The 27,093-nt window shown below is 35.6% G+C and overlaps 2 protein-coding genes across 3 annotated transcripts; one reads left to right on the top strand and one right to left on the bottom strand.

Moving 5' to 3' along the window:
- The first annotated feature begins 12,785 nt into the window (after positions 1 to 12,785).
- On the top strand, positions 12,786 to 15,414 carry LOC110826012 (Thioredoxin superfamily protein). The gene is made up of 2 exons (XM_022056585.2): positions 12,786 to 12,995; positions 14,927 to 15,414. Exons 1-2 carry the CDS (start codon positions 12,851 to 12,853, stop codon positions 15,178 to 15,180), a joined length of 399 nt encoding a protein of 132 aa, XP_021912277.2. The 5' UTR covers positions 12,786 to 12,850; the 3' UTR covers positions 15,181 to 15,414.
- Positions 15,415 to 15,655: 241 nt separating this feature from the next.
- On the bottom strand, positions 15,656 to 22,269 carry LOC110826013 (sister chromatid cohesion 1 protein 3). 2 transcript variants are annotated; one of them, XM_022056587.2, is made up of 14 exons: positions 21,965 to 22,267; positions 20,791 to 21,049; positions 20,663 to 20,709; positions 20,503 to 20,552; positions 20,310 to 20,374; positions 19,710 to 20,215; positions 19,451 to 19,616; positions 19,238 to 19,374; positions 18,555 to 19,153; positions 18,098 to 18,137; positions 17,909 to 17,954; positions 17,711 to 17,816; positions 16,547 to 16,678; positions 15,656 to 16,127 (listed from the first exon to the last, which is right to left on the bottom strand). In XM_022056587.2, the coding sequence occupies exons 1-13, from the start codon at positions 22,086 to 22,088 to the stop codon at positions 16,580 to 16,582; spliced, it is 2,244 nt and encodes a 747-aa protein (XP_021912279.2). In that variant the 5' UTR covers positions 22,089 to 22,267; the 3' UTR covers positions 15,656 to 16,127; positions 16,547 to 16,579. The 2 variants fall into 2 exon arrangements, with proteins under 2 accessions (XP_021912279.2, XP_021912280.1); XM_022056588.2 differs by lacking the exons at positions 15,656 to 16,127; positions 16,547 to 16,678; positions 17,711 to 17,816; positions 17,909 to 17,954; positions 18,098 to 18,137 and adding an exon at positions 18,147 to 18,405 and having other exon boundaries at positions 21,965 to 22,269.
- Positions 22,270 to 27,093: the final 4,824 nt, after the last annotated feature.

Here is a 27,093-nt window from a genome sequence, read left to right as displayed (position 1 = left end):
CATACCGGATGGGGTATGGGGACGGCCCGTTTCACCCTCATACCGGACGGGGTATTGAGGTTTATGGTTTTGGCGCCCATACCGGACGGGGTATGGGGACGGCCCGTTTCACCCTCATACCGGACGGGGCATTGAGGTTCATGGTTTTGGCGCCCATACCGGACGGGGTATGGGGACGGCCCTGGAAACTGATTATGAATGTTAAAGGTTAACGGGTAGCGGAACCCCTATGGACCCCCACGGATACTAGTAGACTGGTAAATGAGAAAAAAGATATGTTGTACAATGATTGAATTACAAGATGCGTGATAAGTGTTATGTTTTACAGCTTAGATTATTCAATGATTATGATAATGTTATTGTTTTTCTCATATTGTTTTCATAAATTCCACCAAGGTAAGTGGATGGTAAAAGTTTTATTATTGATAAAAGGTTTTGTTGTTAATAAACGAGTTTATTGTAAATTATGCTCCATTGGTCTTTTTGTGGTTTTCTACCCACCTTTATCTCCGTGACGGTGAGATATCGTGATGTTCTTACTGGGCTAGTGTAGCTCACTCCTTAATTAACCATTTCAGATCAGGAAGACATGGTTCCCGAGCCCGTTCCGCAGGAGGACGACGAAGGGGATGCCTAGAGACTCTGTAGTCATACGCATAGTTTATTTTCGAGTTTTCTTTCTTAGTTAGTTTAACCTTTTATATTTTAAGTACGTTTGTTTGGTTTTTCGTGTAAGGGATGTTAACTGAAATTTTGATCTCGCTTCCGCATTCGATATATTTAAATACTCATTTCATTTTAATATTTTCCGGGGCCGTTACATGACTCACCTGCGCGACGAATAGGATCGTGCTGCGTGGATACCACGCCAGCAAGTGACGCAATGCAGACAGATGACACGCTAGCGATCTGCGCGCTAGCAAACGGAAGGCTCTCTCTTCGTCATGTGGACGATGCGGATCTATTAAGGGGGAGTATTTAAGATTCACCCCTGTCAATTCCAAAAACCTTAGCCGACAAGGTAGACCTAAGAAGAAAGAAGCATACGCCCGAGGAGGCTGCAAGTGGCAGAGCACGGTGGCGCCACCGCACCCGAACCCCATACCGACCCCTAGTAAGTAATTTTTTCTATTTTTCCTATCTTTCCTTTTTCATTGTGATTTTTTAGCATCCATCAATGATTTCAGCTAAGAGTTCGAGCCCGAAAGTAGAGCAACAACATCGACGGCTAGGAACCCAATGTGACTCCGGTAAGCCGCCTTTTATCCGTTTTTCATCCCTTTTTTTTCGATTAGCATTTTAAAAATCTTGTTCTACAGAATCAAAAAAAAAGAAAAAAATAACAAAAAAAACATAAAGCTTAGGGATGGGAAGCCGAGCAGTAATGCCTCGTGGAGTAAGGATCCCGAACCCATTCCCGTAATCATTTATTGAAGTTTAAATCAAATATGTTGTTTGAAAAAGATATATATATATATATAATAATGATGAAAAAATAACAATTTATAATAATAATAATTAAGTGCCGACGGAGCAATTCCGTCATGTTTTGTAATATGTTTATGCATATTTTCCATACACGATGTGTTTCTATATGTGACGGTATATAAAAGTGTACAAATATATATATATATACATATATATTCGATTTCGGTGCATATGTTGATAAATTGATGTATAATAATTTTTATATTTCTGTTCATGGTACGTGTAAAGACCCGAAACTTAAAGAACATGTGTAACACCTACCAAAATCTTTTTTAAATTATTAAATACAATTTTTTATTATATTTATTTTATTATATTTTATTTTATTGTAATTTAATGTAAAAATAGAGTAAAATTGATGTAGGATTAAATTAAAAATAATTTTGGAAAAGATTGGTGAAAAATTAGATTCTGTTAGTATTTTTGAAATAAAAATCGAAAACCAGGGGTCAAAACACATTTTAAAAAAAATTTACCACATCAGACGCCCGGACAGTAGTCCCGACTAACCAGGACAAACCAAGTGGCAGAAGCGCTAACACGGGAGGCCACGCAGGGGAGCCACGTGGGCGATCCGCGTGCGCGCGATCAAACGGCTGAGGTCCATTCCCGTGCACACGGACTGCCTGGATGCACTCCCTCCCAAACACAATCGAACGGTCAGATTAAAAGCGATCGAATGACCTAGAGTGAATCGCGATGGACGGGCCATATTAGATCGCGATGAATGGTCCAGATTCACTTCCTATTTAAACGCGATTGGATGGTTCAGATCAAATGCGATGGACAGTCCAGATCAAAAGCAGATTGGTATAAATAACCCTCATTTGCACCAAACCCTAACCCTAGCCACCAGAACCCCTCGTCCGATCCGCAGGAAGAGTGCGAGTAGATGCTAGATATTTTCTATTTTCTATTTTCCATTTGTTTCCTTATTTCTCGTGTTTATTTCAAAGAATTGATTCTGTAATGCCGTTAAGTACTTTTAAGTTATTGTGTAAGGAATGTAAATGTTAACATTTTATTTTGTTTTCGCACTTAAGTTATTATATATTCTCTTTTGGATTTCCGATATCGTTACAACATGAATTTATGTTTTAAATGAAGAAGTGAACAATAAAGTTAGGATTTATATTCCTTACCCAATAAATTAAAATGTTCAATAGAGTTACGGGAATGTCCCTTCTACATTAGTTCATTAAAAAAAAAAGACAAACTATAATTAAAAATAAATAAATAGATATTCTATGGGGGTTAACCTCCACTAGCACTTGAAGGCAGTTCGAGATGTGAACTACTCACAACTCTCTTACTGATCGAGATCTATATCTTGGTCTTCTTGATCTAAAATTATTAATAAAATGGTGAGTTACACTAGTCCAGTAAGGATATCACACTAATCACTTATACAGAAAATCGAAGGTTGGTAGAAATCATAAAACAACCAATGGAATTCTTGATTTAAGTAAATGCATTTGACATTAAAACATTTATTCCATACTTAGCGTTATGAGTTTTCTAAAACCAACTTATGAAGATAAGTAACCAAATGACATTTTAATTTCATGCATAAGATCTGTAACTCTTCTTTTAACTTACTCATTGGGACTCCTATGGGTCCATAAGGATATCCCCTTACTCGTGAACCCAATATCTAGATTGACAATTAACTCAATTATCCTCATACTCTATCCAGTAATGGGCGCCAAACATACCATCGCCTCGATACTTTATCTGGTATGAAGGTGAACCATATCTCTCAAACCCTTCTAGTATGGGACTTTTCAGTCATGTCCGACTGTGGTAATGTCCACAGTAGGGTTCTCTATGTATCGGGTCCGTCCACCCTTTCCTAAGGTACCTAGTAAATTTTCACATATATAGATCCTCATAATCCCAACAACCACCGATCGCATATCAATGTCTTATTACGTATTTACAGATTAACCTAAAAGACATCTAACCAAGCAATACAGTTTATGATAACCAGGTAACCAAATAACCAAATAAATAAATAAACAATACATGGGGAACCAAATAAATCAAATAACCGATGACACAATTCAAACTAGTAATTTAATATGCATAATTCAATAGTAAAAATTTTAAGAAATACATGAGAAAATGAATAGAAAACTAGGACAATCGTACACTGACTAGTTCCGATTTTACTAGTAACCTATAATTGCTATTAGAATTTATCTAATTTTTACAAAATACAGAATTACTGATTATTAAGTCTCAATTTTGAAATATTGTGCTACCCATTATGTCTCTTGATGAACTCCAGATTTTCTAAATTTTTCCTGCATAAATAAAAATACTCTTCACGTATCCAAAAATACTCCAAAAACTTAAAATCGGTATTAAAAACACTTTTTGGCCAATTTTGGTGTTCTAGCACAAGGCCTCCGCAGTGCTCCGACGGTGGCTCCACCGCCCACAGTGTAGGTTTGTCTTGATCAGGCCAATTTTGACTAGTTTTGGCCCGTTTTGGTCGATGTTAACATGTCCCTGTAAAACCAAATACGTTAGAAAATCTCGATTGGCCAAAAAAATTAAAAAACTAAACCTACCGACAGGGGTCTCCAGGTGTGGCGGCTTCATCGGTTCTCCTTCGCTGTTGAAGTTTCTTCTTCAGCTAACCTGCACATAAAGAGATGATGAACACAATGGTCAAAGAATCGTATGAAACAGAAAATGGGAAGGGGGTCATCAGAGAGGGTTTAGGGTTTTGGCCGCGGCAGCTCTGTCGTGTTTTACCCGCAATTTTCGATTCATCCATTATCCCTTTTATTCTGATATGGCCACAGAGAGGCCCAAAATTGAATTTTGACTTGGGAGAAAAATATTTTACCTTTTTTGGCAGTCGGCGGTGGCTCCGGTGCGACGGCGGTCGGTGGTCGATCTCCTGCTCTAACGTCTGGTTCTTCTTCTCCAGTGATAGCAGGTGTGGCTAAGGTTAGGGTTCCCTAGAACGCGATGTCTAAATACTCATCTCGTGCTGATCTGGGCCGTCCGTTTAGGGGTACGTGATCCTCTCTCATCCGTTGGATCTATCTTATTCGGAGAATAAATTTGGATTGCACGATCGAATTAAATATGACCGTTCGATCGTGCCTAAAGAGAAAATACATCTGGGCCTTTCACGCACGTGGGATGAGATCTTGATCGTCGGATCACCGGGCACGTAGATCGCTCGCATGGCTTCCTGTGCAGTGCCGATGTCAACAAGGTTGCCATACAGCATGCTATGTTTCGCTGGGACTGCTAACTGAGCCATCCCACATGACCGAACTTTTTTTTTTTTACATTTTAACTCCCTGTTTTAAATTTTTCTTTCAAAAACACCCCCTGAATTCAAATTTTCACTTTTTTTTCTCAAATTATTTTTAATTTTATCCCTAATTTATTTTTCTCAAATATTTAATAAAATTAAACTAAAATAAATAAGATTAATTATTTATATAATTTTTTTATAAATAAGATTAATTATTTATATAATTTTTTTTATAAATAAAATAGTAAAGAAATTCACCGCGGGTCGATTTTTGGACCTGGATATTACAGTATGTTGATGTATGTTATGATATTATATTATATATAGCGATATATATTTTAATTTTGAGGCATAAGATGACGGGTTGATGTGTAAGAATTTCTACGAGTGCTGTGGTTATGCGCGTAAGTGTGTCTTTATACCGTATATTCTTGGATGTTAATATTAGTGAATATAATGAGTAATTGGAGTTGTCAATGATTAAATGACAAGGTGTGAATGTGCGTATATGTATTTTAAATGCGAAATGTGTGATGAAAAGTTAAGGAAAGTATACAACTATGTAACTATGTGTTTTGGATTATTTTACCTTGATTTTGTGGTGGCTATGTTTTAGTTGTGGAGTGAAACCCACTGCAAATACAAAATAACAGTGGTGCCCATATGGGTTGGGGTATGGTGGCAGCTGGTTAGCTATGGCCCTCAAACAGGTTGGGGTATGAGAATGGTCGGTGTTTTTGGCATCCACATGGATCGGGATGTGAGGTGGCTGATAATCTTTGTACTCATATGGGTTGAGGTATGAGCATGATCAACGATTTATCATTGATTTTAGAAATGTTTGTGAGTATCCACAAGTAGTGGAGACCCTTTAATGTGTTAAATGTAAAATTGAATATATATGAGTGACCCTGAATATTAAACGAAAGATAAAGCTAAAAGTAATTTGAGTCACAAAATATATTTGATGGTATATTTTATACAGTACAAGAGTGTTTGACCATGAGAATGCAAGTTGTTTGTGCAGGTATGTAATGTGTCTTCATGGCATTGTGAATGAGGAAGGCATGAGAGATTTTCAAATAATCAAATGAATTTTATAAAAATATATTCGTCAATGTTTTATTGTTTTCTATAATACTTTGGAAAATTACTATGTTGTTTGGTTTTTGAATCCTTACAGAGTTTGTGTAGCTCACCCAATTCATTATCTATACTTTTCATACCAAGACATTCAGGACCTTGCTCCTGAGTAATGAGAGGATTGCTAGGAGATCACTTTTTTAAAATTTTTCTCTAATTCAGACTTTACTTAAGGTTGGTTACTTTCCTTGCAGTAAGTTTTTATTTTTTAGGATTTACACACGCCTCACGAATATTAGAATTTTTTTAAGACTAAGTCATGTAAAGGATGCACTTTTAACTTCTAAACATAGTTGCGCGAGATGTTTTTTAAAATTACTTGTCATCATTTATTTGCGTACGACTAGACCTCCAAATGGAGGTTCGAGTCATTTCAGTTGGTATCAGAGTTGCGTTCCTCGAAACTATTTATTGCATGTGGGGTTTAGGAAAAAAAAATGAGCAAAGTCTTAAAGAATTGAACCTTAAACTTTTGTCTTGTGATGTAGGGAAAGAAAACATGAGGAGATGAAGACTTCCATTAAATAGAGCAGCCCGAGAGGGGTCATTACGGGATTACACTAATCGACTCTATAAAACAGTGGAAAGGTTGGTCTTTTCCCAATAGGCTAGGGAGGATAGGAGAGAGTTATCTGATCTCCCTCCACCCCTACCACAGTATGATCCACCTCTACCTTAGCAAAATCTAGTACCACCCTAGCGCAATCCAATTCTGCCTCGGTATGAACCAGTCCCTTTGTAATACAACCCAGTTCCTCCTTCTTGTAATCCTGTTCCTCTTCAACAAGACCCAGCTCCACCCATGATAGATTCAGGCTACATCGAAATGTATAAAAGACTTAACTCATCCACTTTTGCAAGAGTATATAGTTTCGAATATGCTGAACACTGGTTAACAGAGACCGAGAAGGCCTTCACAATATCTGGGGTGACCCTAGAATAGAAAGCCATCTTTGTTACATACATGCTTGTGGGCGAAGCTGGACGTTTGTGGCAACTCAAGCAAGCTACTTTACCCACCCTTGTTTCTTGGGAGCAGTTTTTGACGATCTTCAATATCGAGTACCTTTCGGAGCATATACGTCACTTGAAAGAGATGGAGTTTGCATAACTTAACCAGAAGAACTTATCAATCACCGATTATACCCGAAAGTTCCTCAAGTTGGTTCGTTACTCTCCTGATAGTATGACAAATGAAGATAGAAAGGCTAAAAGATTTGAGTGGGGCCTTCGCACCGAGATCAGACAACAACTATATGTGTTAGAGCTTCACACATACTTGGAGGTGTTGACCAAGGCACAACTGGTCGAAGGAAATATCCAGAGTTTTTTCTCGACAGTGGGCAGTTCCAAACCCCTTGCCACACACCGGAGGCCAGCACTAGTAGTACTGGATAAACAGAATAAGAGATCCAGAACAGCCCCACAACTCCCTCCCCAGAACCCAGTTGCAGGACACAACTAAATTTATTAGTACTATGGCAGAAATCATGGGAACTAACCTTGTTATCGCCTCAACAACACATGTTACAAATGTGGAAGTACCCAATATCTTGCTAGAGATTGCCCAATGATCTAGAGACAAACTAGACCAACAGTTTAGGGTAGAGTGTATTCTCTCACCCAGTAGGATGTTAAGGCTAATCCAAATGTGATGCATGATATGTACACTATCTATAAATATTCTGCACATATTTTGATTGACATTGGTACTTCACATTCTTTTGTTTCACTTATTTTTGCTTAATGTTTGAATGTGTCTCCTTTAATGCTTGATTCTATTTTATTCGTTTCTACACTTAGGAATGAGACATTGATAGCAAATGTCGTATATCAATCATACATTATAGAAATAGCAGGTAGGGAATTAAGCGTAGATTTAATAACACTGGACATGGGGATATACAGTGTACAGTGACGCTTCTTACTAAGGTTTGGGTCGTGTTTTGATGCAGCACAGGAGAGTTATAGTTTATGGGTCTAGGCAACTGAATATCCACGAACAGAATTACCCCACCCATGACCTGAAGCTGGCTGTAATTGTCTACATTCTGAAAATCTAGCGTCATTATCTATATAGAGAGACATTCGAGATCTACACTGACCATAAGAGCCTAAAATACATATTTACCTAAAGAGATCTCAATATACGCCAGAGACGTTGGATAGAGCTCCTGAAGGACTATAATTATAAGATCTTGTAACATCCAAAAAAAAAGAAATATAGTGGCAAATACTCTTACTAGAAAGACTACAAGTATTAAGGCCCACATGATGATCTCCGAGTGGTAATTGGTAGAAGCCATGCAGAGGATACAACTACAAGATTTGAAACGTGCTACATGCATGACTCATTTAACAATACAACCTAAGTTGATCCAGAGGGTCAAGGAGGCTCAATTGGATGATCCCACCTAGTAGTAAAAAAGGACACCGAATAGGGTTTAAAGGCAAGATTTCAAATTTTCGATGATGGGTCACTCATGTTCCAAGATAGGTTGTGTGTTCCCCATTTTGGTGGAACAATATGCAAAAAGATATCGCTGAGTTCATCTCTAAGTACCTCATTTATCAACAGGTTAAAGCAGAACATCAACAATTGGGGAGGCTTACTCCAACCGCTACTAATTTCTAAGTGAACATGGGAGCATATTACGATGGACTTTATGGCAGGATTACCCAAAGACTGTTCAGGCCACAATGCTATTTGGGTACTTACTGACATATGTACCAAATCTTCACATTTTCTAACTATAAAAATGACGGACTCCTTGGGCAAGTTGGTCATAACACATATCAGGGAGACAGCTAGATACATGGAGTTTCAGTGTTAGTAGTATTAGATAGGGATCCTAGATTCACATCTAGATTTTGGAAAAGTTTTCAACAAACCATAGGAACTAAGTTATCCTTTAATACAACATTTCATCCCCATACAGATGGTCAGTCAGAAAGAACTATTCATGCACTAGAGGAATACTCAGGGTTTATGTCTTGGATTTCAGAGGTCATTAGAGTGACCATTTGCCATTGATAGAGTTTTCCTGCAATAACAGTTATCCAACAAACATTGGCATAACCCCTTATGAAACACTGTATGGTCGATCGTGCAGATCACTGATCTGTTGGGAAGAGGTAGCTGATAGGAAACTAATCAGTCCAGATCTTGTAAATGACACCACAGCAAAAATAGCTAAGATAAAAAACAAATATTTCGGTGCCCAAAATAGACAAAAGAGTTGTACGAACACTCGAAGAAGGGATTTGAAATTCAAAGTGGGCAATCGTATTTTTTCTAAAAATCTCTCCTTTTAAGGGTATCACTAGATTTGGAAGGAAAGAAAAATTAAACCTCCACTTCATTGGACCATTTGGGATCCTGGAGAGAATTGAACCATCTGCCTACATGTTAGCATTGCCACAACGTCTTCCATGTGTCAATGTTATGAAAATACAACCTTGACACTTCACACATTTTGTCTTATGAGTCTATCCAACTCCAAGAGGATTTATCTTATGAAGAGATACTTATTCGTGTCTTGAACTAGGAATAGAAGGTACTTCGCAACATAACCATTTCCTTTATCAAGGTGTTATGGCAGCATCACTCTCACAACGAAGCTACATGGGAATTAGAATTAGACTTTCTAGCTAAATAACCTCACTTATCTGATGGGGCGTAACAATTTAGAGGTCTAATTTTTTTTAGAGGGGGATAATTATAATATCTAAGGTTTTTTTAATAAATAAATAAATATTTAAATTCACTGCATAATAAGGGATGAAGCACACTTATTTATTTTGTAAATTAAAAATGTGTGAATATCTTAAATTAAGATCAAAATCTATTAAAATGCGAAAAATAATTGAAATAATTGATTTAGGGACCTTTCCAAAATGAAATCTCAAAGTTAGGGCCCTTTTGACATAAAAATGGACTAAGCTGAAAGAATGTTAGGGACAAGGGCTAATATATAATTTTTTTTAAAAAGGCCACGTAGGATCGTTGACTCACCTGCGCGACAAGTAGGATCATGCCGCATGGATGCCACGCCAACAAGTGACACAACACAAACGACACGTTGGCGATCTGCGAGCTCGCGAACGGATGGCTCTCCCTTCGTCACATGGACGATGCAGATTTGGTAAGGGGGAGTATTTAAGCTTCACCCCTATCGGCTCCAAAAACCCTAGTCGACAGGGTAAACCAGAGAATAAAGAAGCAGATACTAGAAGAGGCTACAGGTGGCAGAGCATGGTAGCGCCACCGTGCCGAAATCCCAAACCGACCCCCGATAAGTGATTTTTTTTCATTGCCATTTTGTAGCATCCATCAACAATTTCAGCTAAAAGTTCAAGCCCGAAAGTGGAGCAACCATGCCGACAGCTAAAAACCCAACGCGACTCCAGTAAGTTGCCTCTTTTCACCCCTTTTTTCTTCCGATTAGCATTTTGAAAGTCTTGTTCTGTAGAATTAAAAAAAAAAGGAAAGAAAACAAAAAAAAAACATAAAGCTTAGGGATGGGAAGCTGAGCTGCAATGCCTCAGGTTTTCGATTCCGGTAATGATCTCGAACCCATTTCCGTAATTATTTATTGAAGTTTAAATCAGATATATTGTTTTAAAAAATATATAATAATAATGAAATAATAATAATTATTATAATAATAATAATTCATTGCCGATAGAGCAATTCCATCATGTTCTGTAATCTGTTTATGCATATTTTTCGTAAATGATGTGTTTATATATGTGACGGTGTATAAAAGTGTACAAATATATATATATATATATTCGATTTGGGTGCATATGTTGATAATTTGATGTATAATAATTTTTATATTTCTGTTCATGGTATGTTGATGTATGTGACGATACATATAATGTATATAGCGATATATATTTTAATTCTGAGGCATATGATGATGGGTTGATGTGTAAAAATCTCAACAAGTGTTGTGGTTATGCGCGTAAATGTGTTTTTATATCGTATATTGTTGGATGTTAATGTTAGTGCATATGACGAGTAATTGGAGTTATCAGTGATTGAATGACAAGGTGTGAATGTGCGTATATGTGTGTTAAATGGGAAATGTATGATGAAAAGTTAGGAAAAGTATACAATACATAACTATTTGTTTTGGATTATTTTACCTTGATTTTGTGGTGGCTATGTTTTGGTTGTGGAGTGATACCCACTGTAAATATAAAATAACAGTGGCACCCTTACGGGTTGGGGTATGGTGGTGGTTGGTTAGTTATGGCCCTCATACGGGTTGGGATATGAGAATGGTTAGTGTTTGTGGCGCCCACATGGGTTGGGTGTGAGGTGGCCGATAATTGTTGTGCTCATATAGGTTGGGGTATGAGTACGATCAACAATTTATTGTTGATTTCAAAAAAGTTTTTGATTATCCACGAGTAGTGAAAACCCTTTAATGTGTTAAATAAAAAACTGAATAGATATGAGTGACCCTGAATATTCAACGAAAAATAAAGGTAAAATTAATTTGATTCATAAATTATATTTAATTGTATATTTGATACAGTACAACAGTGTTTGTGCATGAGAATGCAAGTTGTTTGTGTAGGTATATAATGTGTCTTCATGGCATTGTGAATGAAGAATGCATGAGAGGTTTTCAAATAATCAAATGAATTTTATAAACATATATTCATCAGTGTTTTACTATTTTCTATAATACTTTGGTAAATTACTACGTTGTTTGGTTTTTGAATCCGAATCCTTACGGAACCAGTGTAGCTCACCCAATTTATTATCCATATTTTTCAGACCAGAACGCTCAGGACCCTACTCCCGAGTACTGAGAGAATTGCTAGGAGATCGCCTTTTTTTTTATTTTACTCTGATTCGGACTTTACTTAAGGTTGTTTACTTGCCTTGCAGTAAGTTTTTATTTTTTAGGATTTATACATGCCTCACAAATATTTAGAAGTTTTTTGAGATTAAGTTATGTAAGGGATGCACTTTTAACTTTTAAATATAGTTGCGTGAGATGTTTCTTAAAATTACTTATCATCATTTATTTACGTGCGACTAGACCTCTGATTTATTCGGGTCGTTTCAGTTAATATATCTAAATAATAAAAGATTACTACATAATGTTTGTCTTCTTGTTGGTGCTTTTGACCAAAAGAATATTTTTTTGAGAAAAAACCAAGAAAAAAAAATACCCCACAAAGAATTTTTAAATAATTTTCTTTCTTCAATTCAAATAATGGAGAATCAAAACATAAGCAACATTTTTGCCACATACACACTTGAAAATGGAAGTCTATTTTTGCTTATTTGGAGAAATTTAATTTTTTTAATTATAATCTAAATCATCCTACCTAAGATTTGAATCTCCATCACTTTCATAGAATTGACCCATTAACAATATGCTTAAAAATGATTAACAATATAATTAAATACAAATAGTTGAAAATTTTAATTCTTAATACCCAATAATAATTAATTCATAATAAATATAATTACATTTGACACATTATTTTTTAAAATAATTTACTAATATAAATATTCTATAAGGATAATCACCATTTAATTAAAAAATAATAAATAATATTATATAATAAATTATAATTAAATTAAATTTTATTCTAATAAATTATTTAGATGAAATATTTGAGAACAACTAATTTTTTTAATTAAAATAATTATAAAATAAAAAATTTTAACTTTTTAAATAAAAAATATTATTATATTTCAAAAAAAATAAAAAAAAATTATTTAGTTCTAGATTTCCTTTTCGATTAGCGTGCCACGCAACTTACGACTTATCCCTTGCTAAGAGCTTAAGGGTATATAAGTAATTTCAGTATACTGCATTTCTGTCGTCTTCCTCAAAAGCCGATTCCTTTGCCGATGAAAAAGAAACGTTTTCTCTTTCAAAAAGTGAAAAGGAACAAAGAGAAAAAATGCCACTCAAGCTGTTGGACGCAACCGTTTCGAGCTTTGACAGTGTGCTCGAGCAATTCAAATCAGATGCATCGAAACACAAAGCCAATCTCATTCTCTTCTTGGCTGACAAGGACCCTTCTACTTCTCTCAGCTGGTGTCCTGGTAGAGTTGCGGACTTTTCAATTTTGCTTTTCGTTTATGAATCTTATCTTCTCGCGAAAAATGATTTTGATTCCTTTGTTTCGTTGATCGAAGTTATGTTTACTTTTTACCCATTATAAAAATGTTTTCAAATTTTGTTTATTTTCAGTTTCTTCTGGTGCGAACGACTAGGGATTTTGTGGCACGTTTATTGATTGGGTTCTATTGAGGTTCTAATTTTGCTCTTTTATTTCTTGAATGAAGAGCGACGTAGACCTAGATGTAGAAGTAGAATTAGGGTTTTCTGGTGTCATTTCTGGTTTTAAGTAGATCTAGACCTAGAAATAGAATTATATTGAATTTTAATTTGGTGAGATGGTGTTTCATTTCAAGTATAATGTGAACTAGTAGTAATTCAAGGGTCAGAATGTATGATTTTGGATTGCATTTTGTTCAGTTTACTTCTCATTGATTTCGAACATATTCCTAATTTAGTATTTATATTAATTTTGATATGCATTACTAGCATATGGTTGTTTTGGTTGGATTTACTCTCTCCATTTTTAATTTTTCAAAGTGAGAATTTAATTCCTTCAAATGAGAATTGAATTCTCTCTCCTAAGTAATTCAATATGAGTGAGAACAATTTGAACACGACAATCATATTGTAATTGTATGAATCAATACTAATGAAGCTAGAAGTAGAAATTACTTAAGAACCGAAGGTAAAAAAAGCCAAACAAGATAAGAATCAACTTTGTTTTGACAGAGGTGAAAAGGAAGATAATGGAAAATTATTAATGCCTGTATGTTGAATAAAATACACATTCAACCATTATTAACACTATAAAACAATAATATCCTTATATAAGAAGAGCAAGACTGCATTAGTAGGAGTAAAAGTTTAGTATTTAAATAAGCTTAATGGAGTAGCAATAGCAGAGTCTTCTAAGTTCTTATTTCCTTTCCTGGAATTTTTGGAGCACTTGGATGGAAATGAGGGTTATATGTTCTCCTTACAATATCTAGAACAGGAGTTAAATAGAGATATGAAAGATATGAAAGATATGAAAGATTTCTTCTTCTTTGGAAGAATTGGGATCTGGTGGGATGAAACTATGTTCGAAGTATTTGTTTGGTAGTTAATGGTATCTGCATTGGCTTCTTAAGATATATTCATTATTCAGGGTTTTGTTCATGGTTACCGAACTGAAAAGAAAATAAATAGATGGAAACTGAATGCAAAAGAATACGAAGGAAGTCATTTCTGCTCTTGTAACATTGAATTACAAAATCATAACTTCGAAATATTTTCTCTCAGTAGAGACTTTATGGTATCAACGGAAACATGTATCCCCAGCTTTTCTTTATGTTCATAGGAGAATGAATTTTTTTTTGGAGAGGGTGAAAGTGTTTTTAAGTTAGCTTACAAGTTGGAAAAGTTATGTGGTGAAACATTCAAGTAATAAGCATCAAGTCATTTTATCTCATGAAGTGTTATTGGGCAACATATGAAAAGTTTCCGAAAAATTTGAGGTGATTTAAAAGAGAATTTACCATGAACCATAAACTACTTGTTGAAAGATGATCAGAATTAGCAATGAATACTAGGCTAAGATCCAAGACGTACTAGTCCTGTGGTTGGTGTCTCATTCCATCATGCATACTGCTTGCATTCAATCATTACATGGTGCAATTCCTGGAAAAAAGACATCACCAGGCTAATGATGATATCTGTTCCAAACATCAGATTTATTTTTAAGATAGATTTGCTATGTGAACATTATATTGATTATACTATACATATGGAGCATATTAAACTGCTTTTTCCAATCTTGTACAAGCATATAAATATTGTTGAGAGAAAAAATATATATCATTAAAGGGGCACCAAGGGGGTGCCCCTATATTGTTTATATGAAGATTGTAACTTACCATCTTTTCTTCGACAGACTGTGTGAGAGCTGAACCTGTAATATATAAAAAGCTAGAATCATCACCAGATGATGTGGCACTTGTGCGAGCATATGTCGGCGATAGACCTACATGGAGAAATCCTGCTCACCCGTGGAGACTAGATTCAAGGTTCAAGCTCACCAGTGTTCCAACACTAGTTCGTTGGGAGAATGATGCAGTCACGGGTCACCTTGAGGACTATGAAGCTCATGTCGAGTACAAAATCGATGCTCTTGTTTCTGGAAAATAAGCTTTTTCTTTAGTGTCCTGTTACCTGGTTGGGAGTCCTTTATGTTGAAACTCCTTAATGGATGAAATAATAGTAGTTTTACAGATTATAGAATATATATTTCAGGTGATGATGATTTTGCAACTCCTTCATGGATGAAATAAATGTAGTTGCAGATGATAGAATATATGCTGCAGGTGGAAATTTCAGTTTTTGTTACTGTGATCAAGTTAGTTGGAGGTTCCTTTTGTTTGACTGCTATGTCTTGTGCTTTGATTCATTTGTAAGGACTGTTTTATGTTCAATATTAAATAGATAACTCCACTTTTCAAAAAAAATTATTAAAAAATGTAATAATTATATAAATAAAAATTATTTTTGACCATAAGATAATATAATATAACATACACTATATATTATTTTAAAATAAAACAAAAACAAATTTAATATTCTAGTGAAAATAATTAACACATCCAATCACATGGAAGAACAAATGTGTAGAAAAACCAAGACCTTTCACAAAATGATAAACATTAAATTCCTATGATATTTCAAGTAAACCTGAAACAGAATACATTTCAAACTAACCTTTATTTATATATAAATCTATTGCTAACAGTCTATTCTCCCGTACTCATGCCATGTAGATACTCGCATTTCCTAGAAAAGGATTTCATAACTTACAAAAATTTCCCTTTTAGAGTACAATAATCTTAACCCAAAATGACACAACAGATTCAGGCTTCCGTACAAGCTCCAAGAATCTTCTTCAATGCAACCTCACTTCATCACTTGTAATCCACCTGCAGCCATGCTACTCAAGAACAATCTCAAGAACAGTCCTACTCCTACCAAAGTTGCCTAATTATAATACATCTACACCTTTCAAAACTTTGGATTAGCATCATCTCTGCTGTACAACCATCTAATGTCTGTTTCTTTTGGTTTCTCTTCATCTGCTGATTCATCTGTAGTGTTTAACAAAACAGGAAACTGGGTTTAGTTGTGCTTGCATATATTGCGAATAAACTGTCAGATTCAGTGAGGATCTTTTATTTATTTTCCTCTTCTATCCTGTGAGAAACAATAACCATCTCTAAGAATGCAAGAGGGAACAAGGGAATATGTCGAGGCCAATGCCTCAAGTAACAGGCTACTTCTTTCCACCCTCTTCCACTAATTGCATGTGTATACTACTTACTAGTTACCCCTCAAAAAAAAAAAAAAAAACTGACAATATAATATCCTAAAACTCTTTCCTGTTATTTCTTACAAAGCTATTTCATGAATATTCAATTTAGTTTTTCACCATACAGTTCAAGCAACATTAGAAATAGAAATAGCAATGGTAACAAAACCTATGCTCAGCAGCTGTATGTAGTCTTACCTATATACATGAAAAACTCATCAGCTTCTAACTTTATATTTGTTCCTTCAAAAGTGTAGGAGTCAACTTTAAAGTAATATCACCATAAGGATGGTCTTGTTGTACATCAACAAGTCCATGATTCTTTAAAACCTGAAATTCACCAGGAAGTCTAACTCAAAATGCAATTGACAATGGAGAACAACCAAGGATATATTTGACTTAGTCAAGTAGAAAACAAGAAAACCTTGTCAACAAACAGGCAGAAATACAAAATGATGTACGCAAAGAGTGATTAAATGATAAATCAAAAATCAGAGAAGATGGATCGAAATAATCAATGCAGGAATGAAAGGGATGGATGAAGTTTATTATAATTGATAAGGATAACTGCGACTAGTAGTGTTCTACAATCTCAACACGTACAGATTAACTTTTGCACTGTTGTATGCTAGAATTAATAATAGCACCCTAGATGTTCTATTATGTTTAGAATGCTAAGTAGAAAAAAATCCAAATAAGATGCTACCAAAATCTGAAATAATAAACCAATAGTAATAGAAGTCTATAATTGCTGATTCTTAAATCAACTAAAATCCTTAATAACATTAAAAGAATCATAATTATACAAATACCTCTCAATACTATAATATGTCCAATTTAGAGTCTTCCACCAAAAAGCCTAACTTGAATGAGAAAGATTAACCCTCAATTCTCAAACATTAGCAAGTGCATGGTTGAAACAATGTTAATAACAGAACAGAGAAACCACAAAATCGTGAGGAAAAAAAACTGAACATTGCATACAGGGAAACTATTTATATGATGGAAAGCTGGCCTTTGTACACAACAAAATTTATACACAAAAAAAAAAAAAGAAAAATTCAAGCAAGTTGACAAGAAAATAGAACATGGAATCCCAAGTCGCAGAAACTAGCCATGTCCAATAACACAATGTAGTTATGTTCAACTAGAAGAAAGAGATTGTCTAGTTGAATTACTTTCTTCTAGATGAATTAGTAAGTGAATAGACCATTGCACTTTGCTTCTACCAAATATTAAACTCATAAAGCCATGCTAGCACAAAAATAAAAAAGAGAACTTTTTCATGCCAATTATCTTTTCCCCATGAAGTTGTTGGGATATTATGACTTTAGTAATTCATCAAACACATAAGAACTTTACCAGTGTCTCAAAGAACATTCGTGCACAAACTTTTCTTGTCTTCCCTTCCAAGATCTTGTTTAAGCTTAGATCTCCAGACTGGCTTTTCAAATGTTGTGCCACAGCCCTGTAGAAAGTAGTGAAAAAATTCATTGTTGACAAATGATAAATCATCAAAAATATTAGGAGCAAACTTTCTTCTTAAGAAAGATCCCATGCCTGGTTCTCGCAGACAATGAGCCAACTCCTTGACTAGCTTGGCTGTCTGCAATTAGGATAAAAACGTTACAAAATTAGATGTTTTAGATTCAACATCCTTTGAGCACCAACAACAAACCAATGGGATCAATCCACAAACACAAAATCATCAAAATCCTAATAAAAAATTAATAGATGACTCAGCCTCACCTGTTGGTGTATTATTCTCAGCTTCCAAAAAAGAAAGATCCTGCATGACAAGTTTAAATCAGAATTAACTAGGTAATCAAGTATGTCAGAAAGGCAAGATTAGCTTATGCACAGAAGTTGAGAGACCAAAATTGATGCCTCAGGCTGTCCATCTACATGTATAGCCAACTTGGAATATATGTTCATATAAAAATAACAGTAATGGAAGCAAATGAGATAGTAAGAGCTCAGGGACAAGCATGCATCAGGTAAGGCAACTAGGGAACAGCCTCCTTAACTTCAAGGCTACAAACCCTCAAGTTGTGCACCTTAAAACACAAAAAAAAAAAAAAAGAACAAGCAGAATTATAGTCAAAAAACACCATCTTCCATAGACCAAGATAATAGAAATTATCAAGGAAAAGAAGACTCAAAAGAAATAAAATTATATAAAACACACGACAGAAAAAGAACTTACTTCTTCTAATTCAAGAATGTTTGAAAGTCCAGTGCTTCCTATACCTAGTCCCCCCTCTAGGAATGTCCTTGGCGTTTCAAGGTCAGATCCATAAGGCGCAGTAGATGCTGAAAAATCAGGTGTGGGCAGTACTCCTGTTCCAGAAGTTCCTGCCTGAGGAACACCCCCTTCTCCTAAACTGCTCATTGAGGGAGGCGTCCTGATATCAGTTCTAAAAGGAGAAGGAAGGGATGCAACAAGAGAGGGCAGGGGAGCACCAGGAGAGGGCATTGATGAAGCTGCAGAAGTCATGAAATCAGGTAAACTACTATTTCCTCCATCACCTTTACCAGCTCGGAGAAGCTCAATTTCAATGTCATTTGTGTGCATATTATTTTCTGGAAATACATCAGGAAGTCGTGCATTAGCCTTGAACTGAACTTCAACAAGAGGATCAGGGGTTTGCAGAATGCTAGGTTCTGGAACAGCTTCAGTTATAGGACTTGGAGATCTTGCAGGAATCGGAGATTGTTCAGAGATAGGTTCCTCCACAACAGCTAATTGGGACCTTGAAGAGATATAGTCCTTTTTGAAAATATCACAGAGATCAGCAGAAAACCCTGCAAATGAACAACAATTGTTTCACTAAACCATAACTGACCATAGCAAAGAGGACAAATTTGCATAGATAATGACGCACTCACCAGTTATTAAAGGTTCACTAAGTACTTGTTCTTTCCTTCTAATATTTTTCAGCCTCCATAATCCAAGAGAAGAAAAAGGAGCAGTCTTCCTTTCTCGTAAAAGGTAACTAGAATCTTCAAGTGCCTGCTTCATAAATCTATCCATATCTTTAGGTTAGTAACTGCCATCAAAATAATCGACACTCTCTATACTGAATGTTTGAACAGTCATACCTGTTAGTCAACACTGTAGACTTATCAAAGAGCTTCCTCTTCCGTCCCCTCCTATGGGGCTGCTGTACAGACGGACTTGGTCGAAGGGCTACTTCAGGTGATGAAATTCTCTGTGGTGACTGTACAGCTGGACTTGGTCGAAGGGCTAATTCAGGTGATGAAATACCTGATACACATTGGAATAAATAAACCAAACATGGATGGTATTTGACTTGTATTTGTATCCAATGCATACCAAATATGTATGCCATGTACTTACCAAATGAAACGTGTGTATCAAGAGCCTCTCTAGAAGCAGCTGAAGGTGGTGGTTCTGAATACTGCTGAAACAGCATGGGCTCTCCTCCTGAAGCCAACATATCCTCTGAAATTGGAGATAGATTCCGCTTCTCATTTGAAATCAGGTGGAAAGATCCAGTTGGTTCGGTTGTATCATTTGCATTATCTGGAAAATGTGGAGGAACGTTTTCATGACTCAAATCATGGGCAGCATCACGCATAATTTCGATATCAGGGGGATTAGGCAGCAAATTCTCATGGCTAGACCCCACATCAGGTATGTCCGTCTGATTGCTTGCTCCAGAATCCCGAACTTCTAAGGTTGAGTTAAGCGTTCCTTTCTCATTAGTTGGATCTCGAGAATCAACAGGTGCATTTGGCACTTCCAGTTGATTGCTTGGCTCAGCATCTTGAACAGGTGGTGCCACATAGGTTTCTTCCCTTTGATTGTTTATATTACCATCAACAGGTGTTGTAGGTCGAACACTGAGTTTAAAGAGAATTAAAAATATCACTATGATTACTAAAAAAAACTAACAATCAAATTCTCAGAGGATGTAAAATATAATTAGGAGCTTACTCCACATGCATTGGTCTGACTCCAGAATCAGGAAACTCTACAGGATGTGATACATCTATCATATCCTGCAAAAATAGAAGTTTCTAGTTGTAAAAGCTCAAAACTTCAGTTTCCAATTAGAAATACAAGAACAAGGAATAGCCACATAATTTATGTCACAAACAAGGAGATAGAGAAAGACAGAGAGACTAACCTCATCAAACGTTATAACAATATAAGGATCTCCCTCCATTGGAATTTGATCTGTTAATTTGTATAACACATATCATAATATAATCTATTTGGACAAAAAAACATAGCCACGGGCACAACTGGAGACAAACAAACAGTAAAATACTAGAACTGAAAAATACCTGTAAGTGTGATATCCTCCTGACTCTTGAGATGATCATTTGAAACACTGCAAGACAAAATTTATTCATGATCACAAAATTCACAACTTTTTTACCGACAAAAGAGGCTGTGAGGAGAAACATCTTACAGATAATCTATGTCCTCATCAAAATCAAAGGCATCCAAGTTTAATGTCTCTGGCAAAGTGATAGATTCAACAGGAGCCTGTCTTGCATCTTCTGGCAAGTTAAGTTCTACAGAAGCAAATGCCTTTCTTAAGCTGGTCAGAACAATATTACACTCTTGGAATAGATAATCAACTTTCTTCGAATATATTCGAACAAGCCCTAATAGGAGGTGGCCTGACATTCTTAAAGCAATTGGAACCTCCGGGAACATGATAAGGTCTGCAAAAATACAGTTAAACATAATACAAATAGTCAATTGATGAATTCCTCAAGGGGGGAGATAAAACATATGCCACAAAAAGTTTTGATCGAAACTCAACTATTGAGACGCACTCACCATCAAATACAGATTTTTTTGCCACTTTCATCAAATACAGATTTTTTTGCCACTTCTCATTAATCTAAGCATTACAAAAAGCTGATAGTCCATTTGCAAAATAAAAAGGAACTCAACTACACCAGTTATGACATTAACATAGAAGACCAAAACAATAGGCAACCTTAGGTTCATCATTTCGAGAAGCTACTTTGTACTTTACAGAAAAATAGTCACATAGGAACATCACTTAAAATCTATTCAAAGAGAGAAATACAAAATTCAGGGGATTGCATCACCATTGAAAATCCCGTATTTCGAAAATTAAAAGAAATAAAGGAAATCTAGATTCACAGTATTGAAAATGAGGAACAAACATATTGCACCATCCAACAAAAAAAAACTATCACACTCAGTGAGTAGCATACGGAACTGAAAACTATGATGAAGTTCGGAACTGTTAAGATAAGAAGGGGAAAGATATAAAGGAATCAAACAAATTTGAAGAATTAGCTAACTGGGTCACTAACTAAAACAACTAAAATTTAGTACTTGAATGACAAGAAATTTACAGAACAAAAATCAAGACGAATGTCAAGCCACAACACGAAATTATTTAGAAATTAAAACTAAAATGAAGTCTTAAAAGAAAAAAAAAATCGAATTAACTCCGTAAACTATCTATTTCAAACCATTCTCCGTCAAAATCAACCCGATTAAACTTCAAAAAAAAAAGGTAGAATCTTCAATTTATTAAACTGGATGGAGAGGGTACAGAGCTAAAGCGATAGAACGGAGAAGGTAAATGGGTTACAGACCAGCGGTGGCGGGGATATCAGTGGAGGTGTAGTGAGATTTCTTAAGCCTGTGTTGCAGATGAGCCGCCAACCATACCGTACCCAATGGCCCCTTTCGAGCTAAAAAAGTGTGCGAATAAAACATTTTTTCTACTTCTTCTTCTTAATTTACATAAGTCAGTACAGATAAGCTTATAGAGAGAGTTTTGAGATTTCTGGAAGAGATTGGAGCTTGCAGAGAAAGATTGAGGGTAGGGTTTTATGTAAATAACGAAGTGACGCAATAGACGAGAACTGGCGCCAATTGGAGAGGGAAACGGGAATTTTCCAGCGCTAAATGATTTAATTTAATGTAAATACCCATGAATCTTAAGGTATTTACGCTTTTTGCCATTTTCGAGGAGTGCGGCTAGAGCTGTCGTTTTGTTTTACGAGATCCAAACGACATCGTTTAGGATTGCATCCACCGCCAACAAATACAATTAATTGAAGAATAAACTCGGCCGATAAATGGAATTTAAATGAACAAAAAAATGAAATAATGTACACAAAAAGACATATAGAAGACAAAATTTAATTTTCTTTTATTTTTTAGCTACACACTCTATTTAAAATAAATATAAATATCTTTTAGTATGGTAATGTATTTGTTTCATTAAAATAATTTGATATAATACTTTTTTTGTACAAAAATAGTCTGAATCTATACACATCTTTATTATCATGCCAGATGAATATTACATTGCATCTGACCTACCATTCAATGCATATTTGAATAAATTAAGAAATGTTATGTCAATTTTTGTTTACTTATATAATATTAAAGTTAATAATATTAACCGTTAGTAATTAAAAAATATAGAAATTAATTCAATCTAAAATTAAATATAACCTAATTTAAATAAAAATAAATAATATATTGTGACGGCCCACAGTTCTCCAATGAGAAACTACGCCGCCAAACATAACTAAACCAGAAGATACGACTAAAAATTTTAAAATAAAAGCACAACAGAAGTTATTCATCTATTATACAACATGTAACATAATTTACATCATGAAGTTGATGAAAACTGTAGAGTCCACAACTGAACTAAAACTCACCAGATGAAAATTAAATATTAAATTCCTGATTTGGCTCTATAAATTGTCTTCGTTGACTTTATCTGAAAAAGATTAGAATTTGAATAGAATAAGTAAAACAACAGGCTCAATAAACATATCGAATAGACTACACACTAAGTATGTGACATGTCAACATACAGTCAATCAGAAATGTAAAATTTTTCATCCTCTTTATGTTTGAAAACCATGAAATGCAAAGATATTTCATTTTATATCTCATCTCTTATTGTTCCCCTAACTTCCTTCTATATAGTCTTTTTTCCTCACTATTCTCTTTTACTAGTTATCTCTCAGGATTCCTCTTTCTTATTATTTCCTCATTATCCTCCTAATTTCTTTCATTTCTTAATTCTCTAATTATAACCACTCATGTCGTACATTATTATCACATCACATCTAGTTCCAAAACCATACTTATCTATCAGTTTTTCTCTAATCCATATTTATCCTACAAATCCACATATCAGAATTTTTTACAAATCAACCAAATCAAGACATCTGTAACCCCTCAGCGGGTATCTTCGATTATCGATTTGCCCCAACACAAATCATCAAATTAAAATTATTAAAGTTTTAAAATTTTATTTGAGATTAAACAAGTGTATTGGTTATCCAATTGGTACCATTGTGGGATCAAAATTCTCACTATCATAAGAGAATGCACATACAATAGTCACAGTAGTTTGTTGCCATGTGACCTATAATATAACACACACCCCAACCACGTCTGGAAAGGTTTTCATCCACACAAAGGATAGGGTTCAACACACCGCTAAATTTCAGTCATACCAATTTTAAACGAGTTATTTCTAAATTTTTACTTCTTCTAAGTTTTTGTTTTGTTTTGTTTTTCTTCCTATTTTAGTCAAGATTGATATTATTTATTTATTTTTTTTAACAAACTAATTATATTCTCCAGAGACTTTGTATACTTTCTTAATTAACTTTACTCTATATCTCACATTATTCTAATTCTCTCAAGTTGTCTATTTTTATAACACCCAAGTGTTTTTTTTTTCTTATTTTATCTTATTATTTTTATTTTTATTTATTTGAATTTTTTTAGATTTTTATTTAATTTAATGAAAATAAAAATAATAATAATGATAAAATTGGGTAAAAATATTATTTGGATTTAATTGAAATTGATTTTGGGAAAAAATGGTGAAAATTTTGATTTTGTGGGTGTTTTTGAAAAGAAAATCGGAAACCAGGGGGTCAAAACGTAATTTAAAAAAGTTGTGTCACGTCAGCACCCACGTCAGCAGCCACGTCAGTGGCCCGGTCAGCAGCCCCGGCCAACCAGGACACGCTGCGTGGCAAGGAAACGCTGACACGGGACAGGCCATGTGGGCGATCCGCGTGCGCGCGATCGGACGACTCAGATCCGTTCCCGCGCGCACGGACGGCCCAGATCAAACGTGCGCACGAACGGTCCAGATTCGATCAGGCACGGATGGCCCAGATTGCATCGCGATGGACGGCCCAGATTTAATCCCAATTAAATCGCGATCGAACAGTTCAGATTTAATCTTGATGGACGGTTGAGATTAAAAGGCAAAGGGTATAAATAACCCCACCGACACCTGCCACAAAACCCTAGCCGCCAGTGCCTCGCCAGAGAAGAAGAACCAGACGCTAGAGGAGCCGGCTGCTGCCATCCGCCATCGCACCAGGGAATTTTTCGACTACCAATCGAGGTAAATTTTCTCCCCCTAGCTCATTTTTCGATGCTGAGTCCGCCTATGGCCAAACCAGAGCCAAACCACCGGCCAAACGGCTGAAAAACCCAGCCGAAGTCCAGTGGCGCCGCCGCGACCCCCCTCTGTTTTTGCCTCCGATGAGGCCCTTCCCGGCCTTCGTTCGATGCAAATTTTATACCACTGTGATCACCGTTCTTTTCTTTATAGGTTGATCGGAGCCAAATATCAAAACGCAACTCACGCCGGAGGAGCCGCCGCACCCAAAAGTACCACCGCCGGTAAGTCTCGGTTTTTCGTAATTTTTTAGCCCACCGAGGGTCCTAGGGTTGTTTTATCGCAGGGACCGATGTAAGTGTGGTCGAATTCAGTCAAAAACGACCAACCCGAGGCGAATCGCCGCTGCTTGCGGCGGCGGCGTCATCGGAGCATGGCGGAGCCGCCGTGCCGGAATTTCGATATTGGCCAAAAGGGGCCCTAGGTCTGATTTGGAATTTTTTGGGACATGTGCAGGTACCGACAGTGTGTTTCAGTTTTCCGAGAAAATTTCAGGAAATTAAGGACAGCCTATAGGCGCACTGTAGAGTCGAATTCAGACCCCGAAAACAAGTAAGGACCCATCACCCTATTTCCTATCACGGTATTAAAGCTAAATAAATAATTAAACTGTACTATGTGACTTTATAGATGCATAATTGATTAAGGTTGCCAATGGAGCCCGAGTCTGATACAGTGTTGGTCTGTTGTTGTTTGATTTAATATTCAGTATAAAATGTAGTATGATATTTGATGTAATTATGTTATGTTCTCGTATGCATGAATCATGGTTTCTTTCATTATGGTTTGTATTACGGTGAACCCGATACTGTGTTGTCTTGTTTGGTGTCCATTACTGATTTACATATTGTGTGTGATTGGATGATTGAGATCAAGAAAAAAGGCAAAATTGTTATGTGAATTGATAAATGGATAATGTGGACAATCTGACTAAATATCCTGAGAGATGGTGGACGGACCGGGTCCATAGGAAACCCTACCGGGAACGTGGTCTCTCATACCGGACGGGGTATGGAGACCTTATGTGTTTTGGCGCCCATACCGGACGGGGTATGGGGACGGCCCGTTTCACCCTCATACCGGACGAGGTATTGAGGTTCATGATTTTGGCACTCATACTGGACGAGGTATGGGGACGGCCCTAGAATCAGGTTTTAATGTTAATGGTTCACGGGTAGCGGGGATCCCCTATGGATCTCCATAGATACTAGTAAGCTAGTAAAAGAAGAAAATATGTTGTTTAATGATTGAAATACAAAGGCGTGGTAAGTGTCATGTTATAAAGGCTATATAATTTCATGATGATGATAATGTTATTGTTTTCACATGTTATTTTCATGGATCTCACCGAGGTAAGTGGACAGTAAAGGTTTTTATGTTAATAAACGAGTTTATTATAAATTATGCTCCATTGGTCATTTTTGTGTTTTCTATCCACCTTTACTTCCGTGGCGGTGAGATAGTGTGATGTCTTTACTGGGTTGGTGTAGCTCATTCCTTATTTAACCATTTCATATCAGGAAAACGTTGTTCCCCAGCCCGTTCCGCAGGAAGACGGCGAAGGGGACGCCTAAAGACTTCATAGTTATATTTATAATTCTTATTTCAAGTATCTCTTTTAGTTAGTTTGTTCCTTCATGTTTTGAGTACGTTTTGGTTATTGTGTAAGAGATGTTAATCAAATTTTTTTTATTACGTTTCCGCATTTGAGATTTTAATACATACATTTTATTTAAATTTCCGAGACCGTTACAATTTTCCATCCTTATAGAACTCATTAACTCCCTTTAATCATACACTTTCCTATTTATTATAATTTATTTAGTTATCATTTTATTTATTATTCATGTTTTAATTTTTTATTATTTTTAGTTTTTAATTTTATTTAGAATTCCTAATTTGATCTAAGAATATGTATTTCTTTTTGTTGACCTTATTTTATTTATAAGAGTTATTTTATGTGTTCATAATTTTATTAGTGAATTTACACTATTATTAATTTTATACTCGAACTATTCAACTCATCATACCATCAACCATCAACCATACAGTATTTAAAACATGCAATCTTCATTCAACAAGCAATACCATTTTCCAATTTCTTCCACTTACTTGATTATCAATTCTAATTCTTCAATTTTATAAACCTTACTCAAAACTTAATTAGGTTTTTGCTTGAAAACATGCGAATGTAGCTTTGGGATAGCTACTAGATATACTTACCATATCGGACAACTAAGGCATTGATTTACGCTCCTTTACGCTCTC

Source organism: Carica papaya, chromosome 8 (genome assembly GCF_054855325.1).
Source record: "Carica papaya isolate Zhongbai chromosome 8, ASM5485532v1, whole genome shotgun sequence".
In the NCBI taxonomy this organism is placed as follows: domain Eukaryota; kingdom Viridiplantae; phylum Streptophyta; class Magnoliopsida; order Brassicales; family Caricaceae; genus Carica; species Carica papaya.
Note: the sequence above shows the minus strand (reverse complement) of the source record. Positions and strands in the feature narration are given on the sequence as shown.

Bases quoted from the DNA above. Each gene is read 5' to 3' on its own strand.
- LOC110826012 (XM_022056585.2), top strand. From the start codon at position 12,851: ATGCCACTCAAGCTGTTGGACGCAACCGTTTCGAGCTTTGACAGTGTG. The intron at 12,996-14,926 runs GTAGAGTTGCGG...TTTCTTCGACAG, and splicing joins TTCTCTCAGCTGGTGTCCTG to ACTGTGTGAGAGCTGAACCT.
- LOC110826013 (XM_022056587.2), bottom strand. From the start codon at position 22,088: ATGTTTTATTCGCACACTTTTTTAGCTCGAAAGGGGCCATTGGGTACG. The intron at 17,955-18,097 runs GTGAGGCTGAGT...TCCTAATTGCAG, and splicing joins TGAGAATAATACACCAACAG to ACAGCCAAGCTAGTCAAGGA. The intron at 16,679-17,710 runs GTAAAGTTCTTA...GGTGAATTTCAG, and splicing joins GAATGTTCTTTGAGACACTG to GTTTTAAAGAATCATGGACT.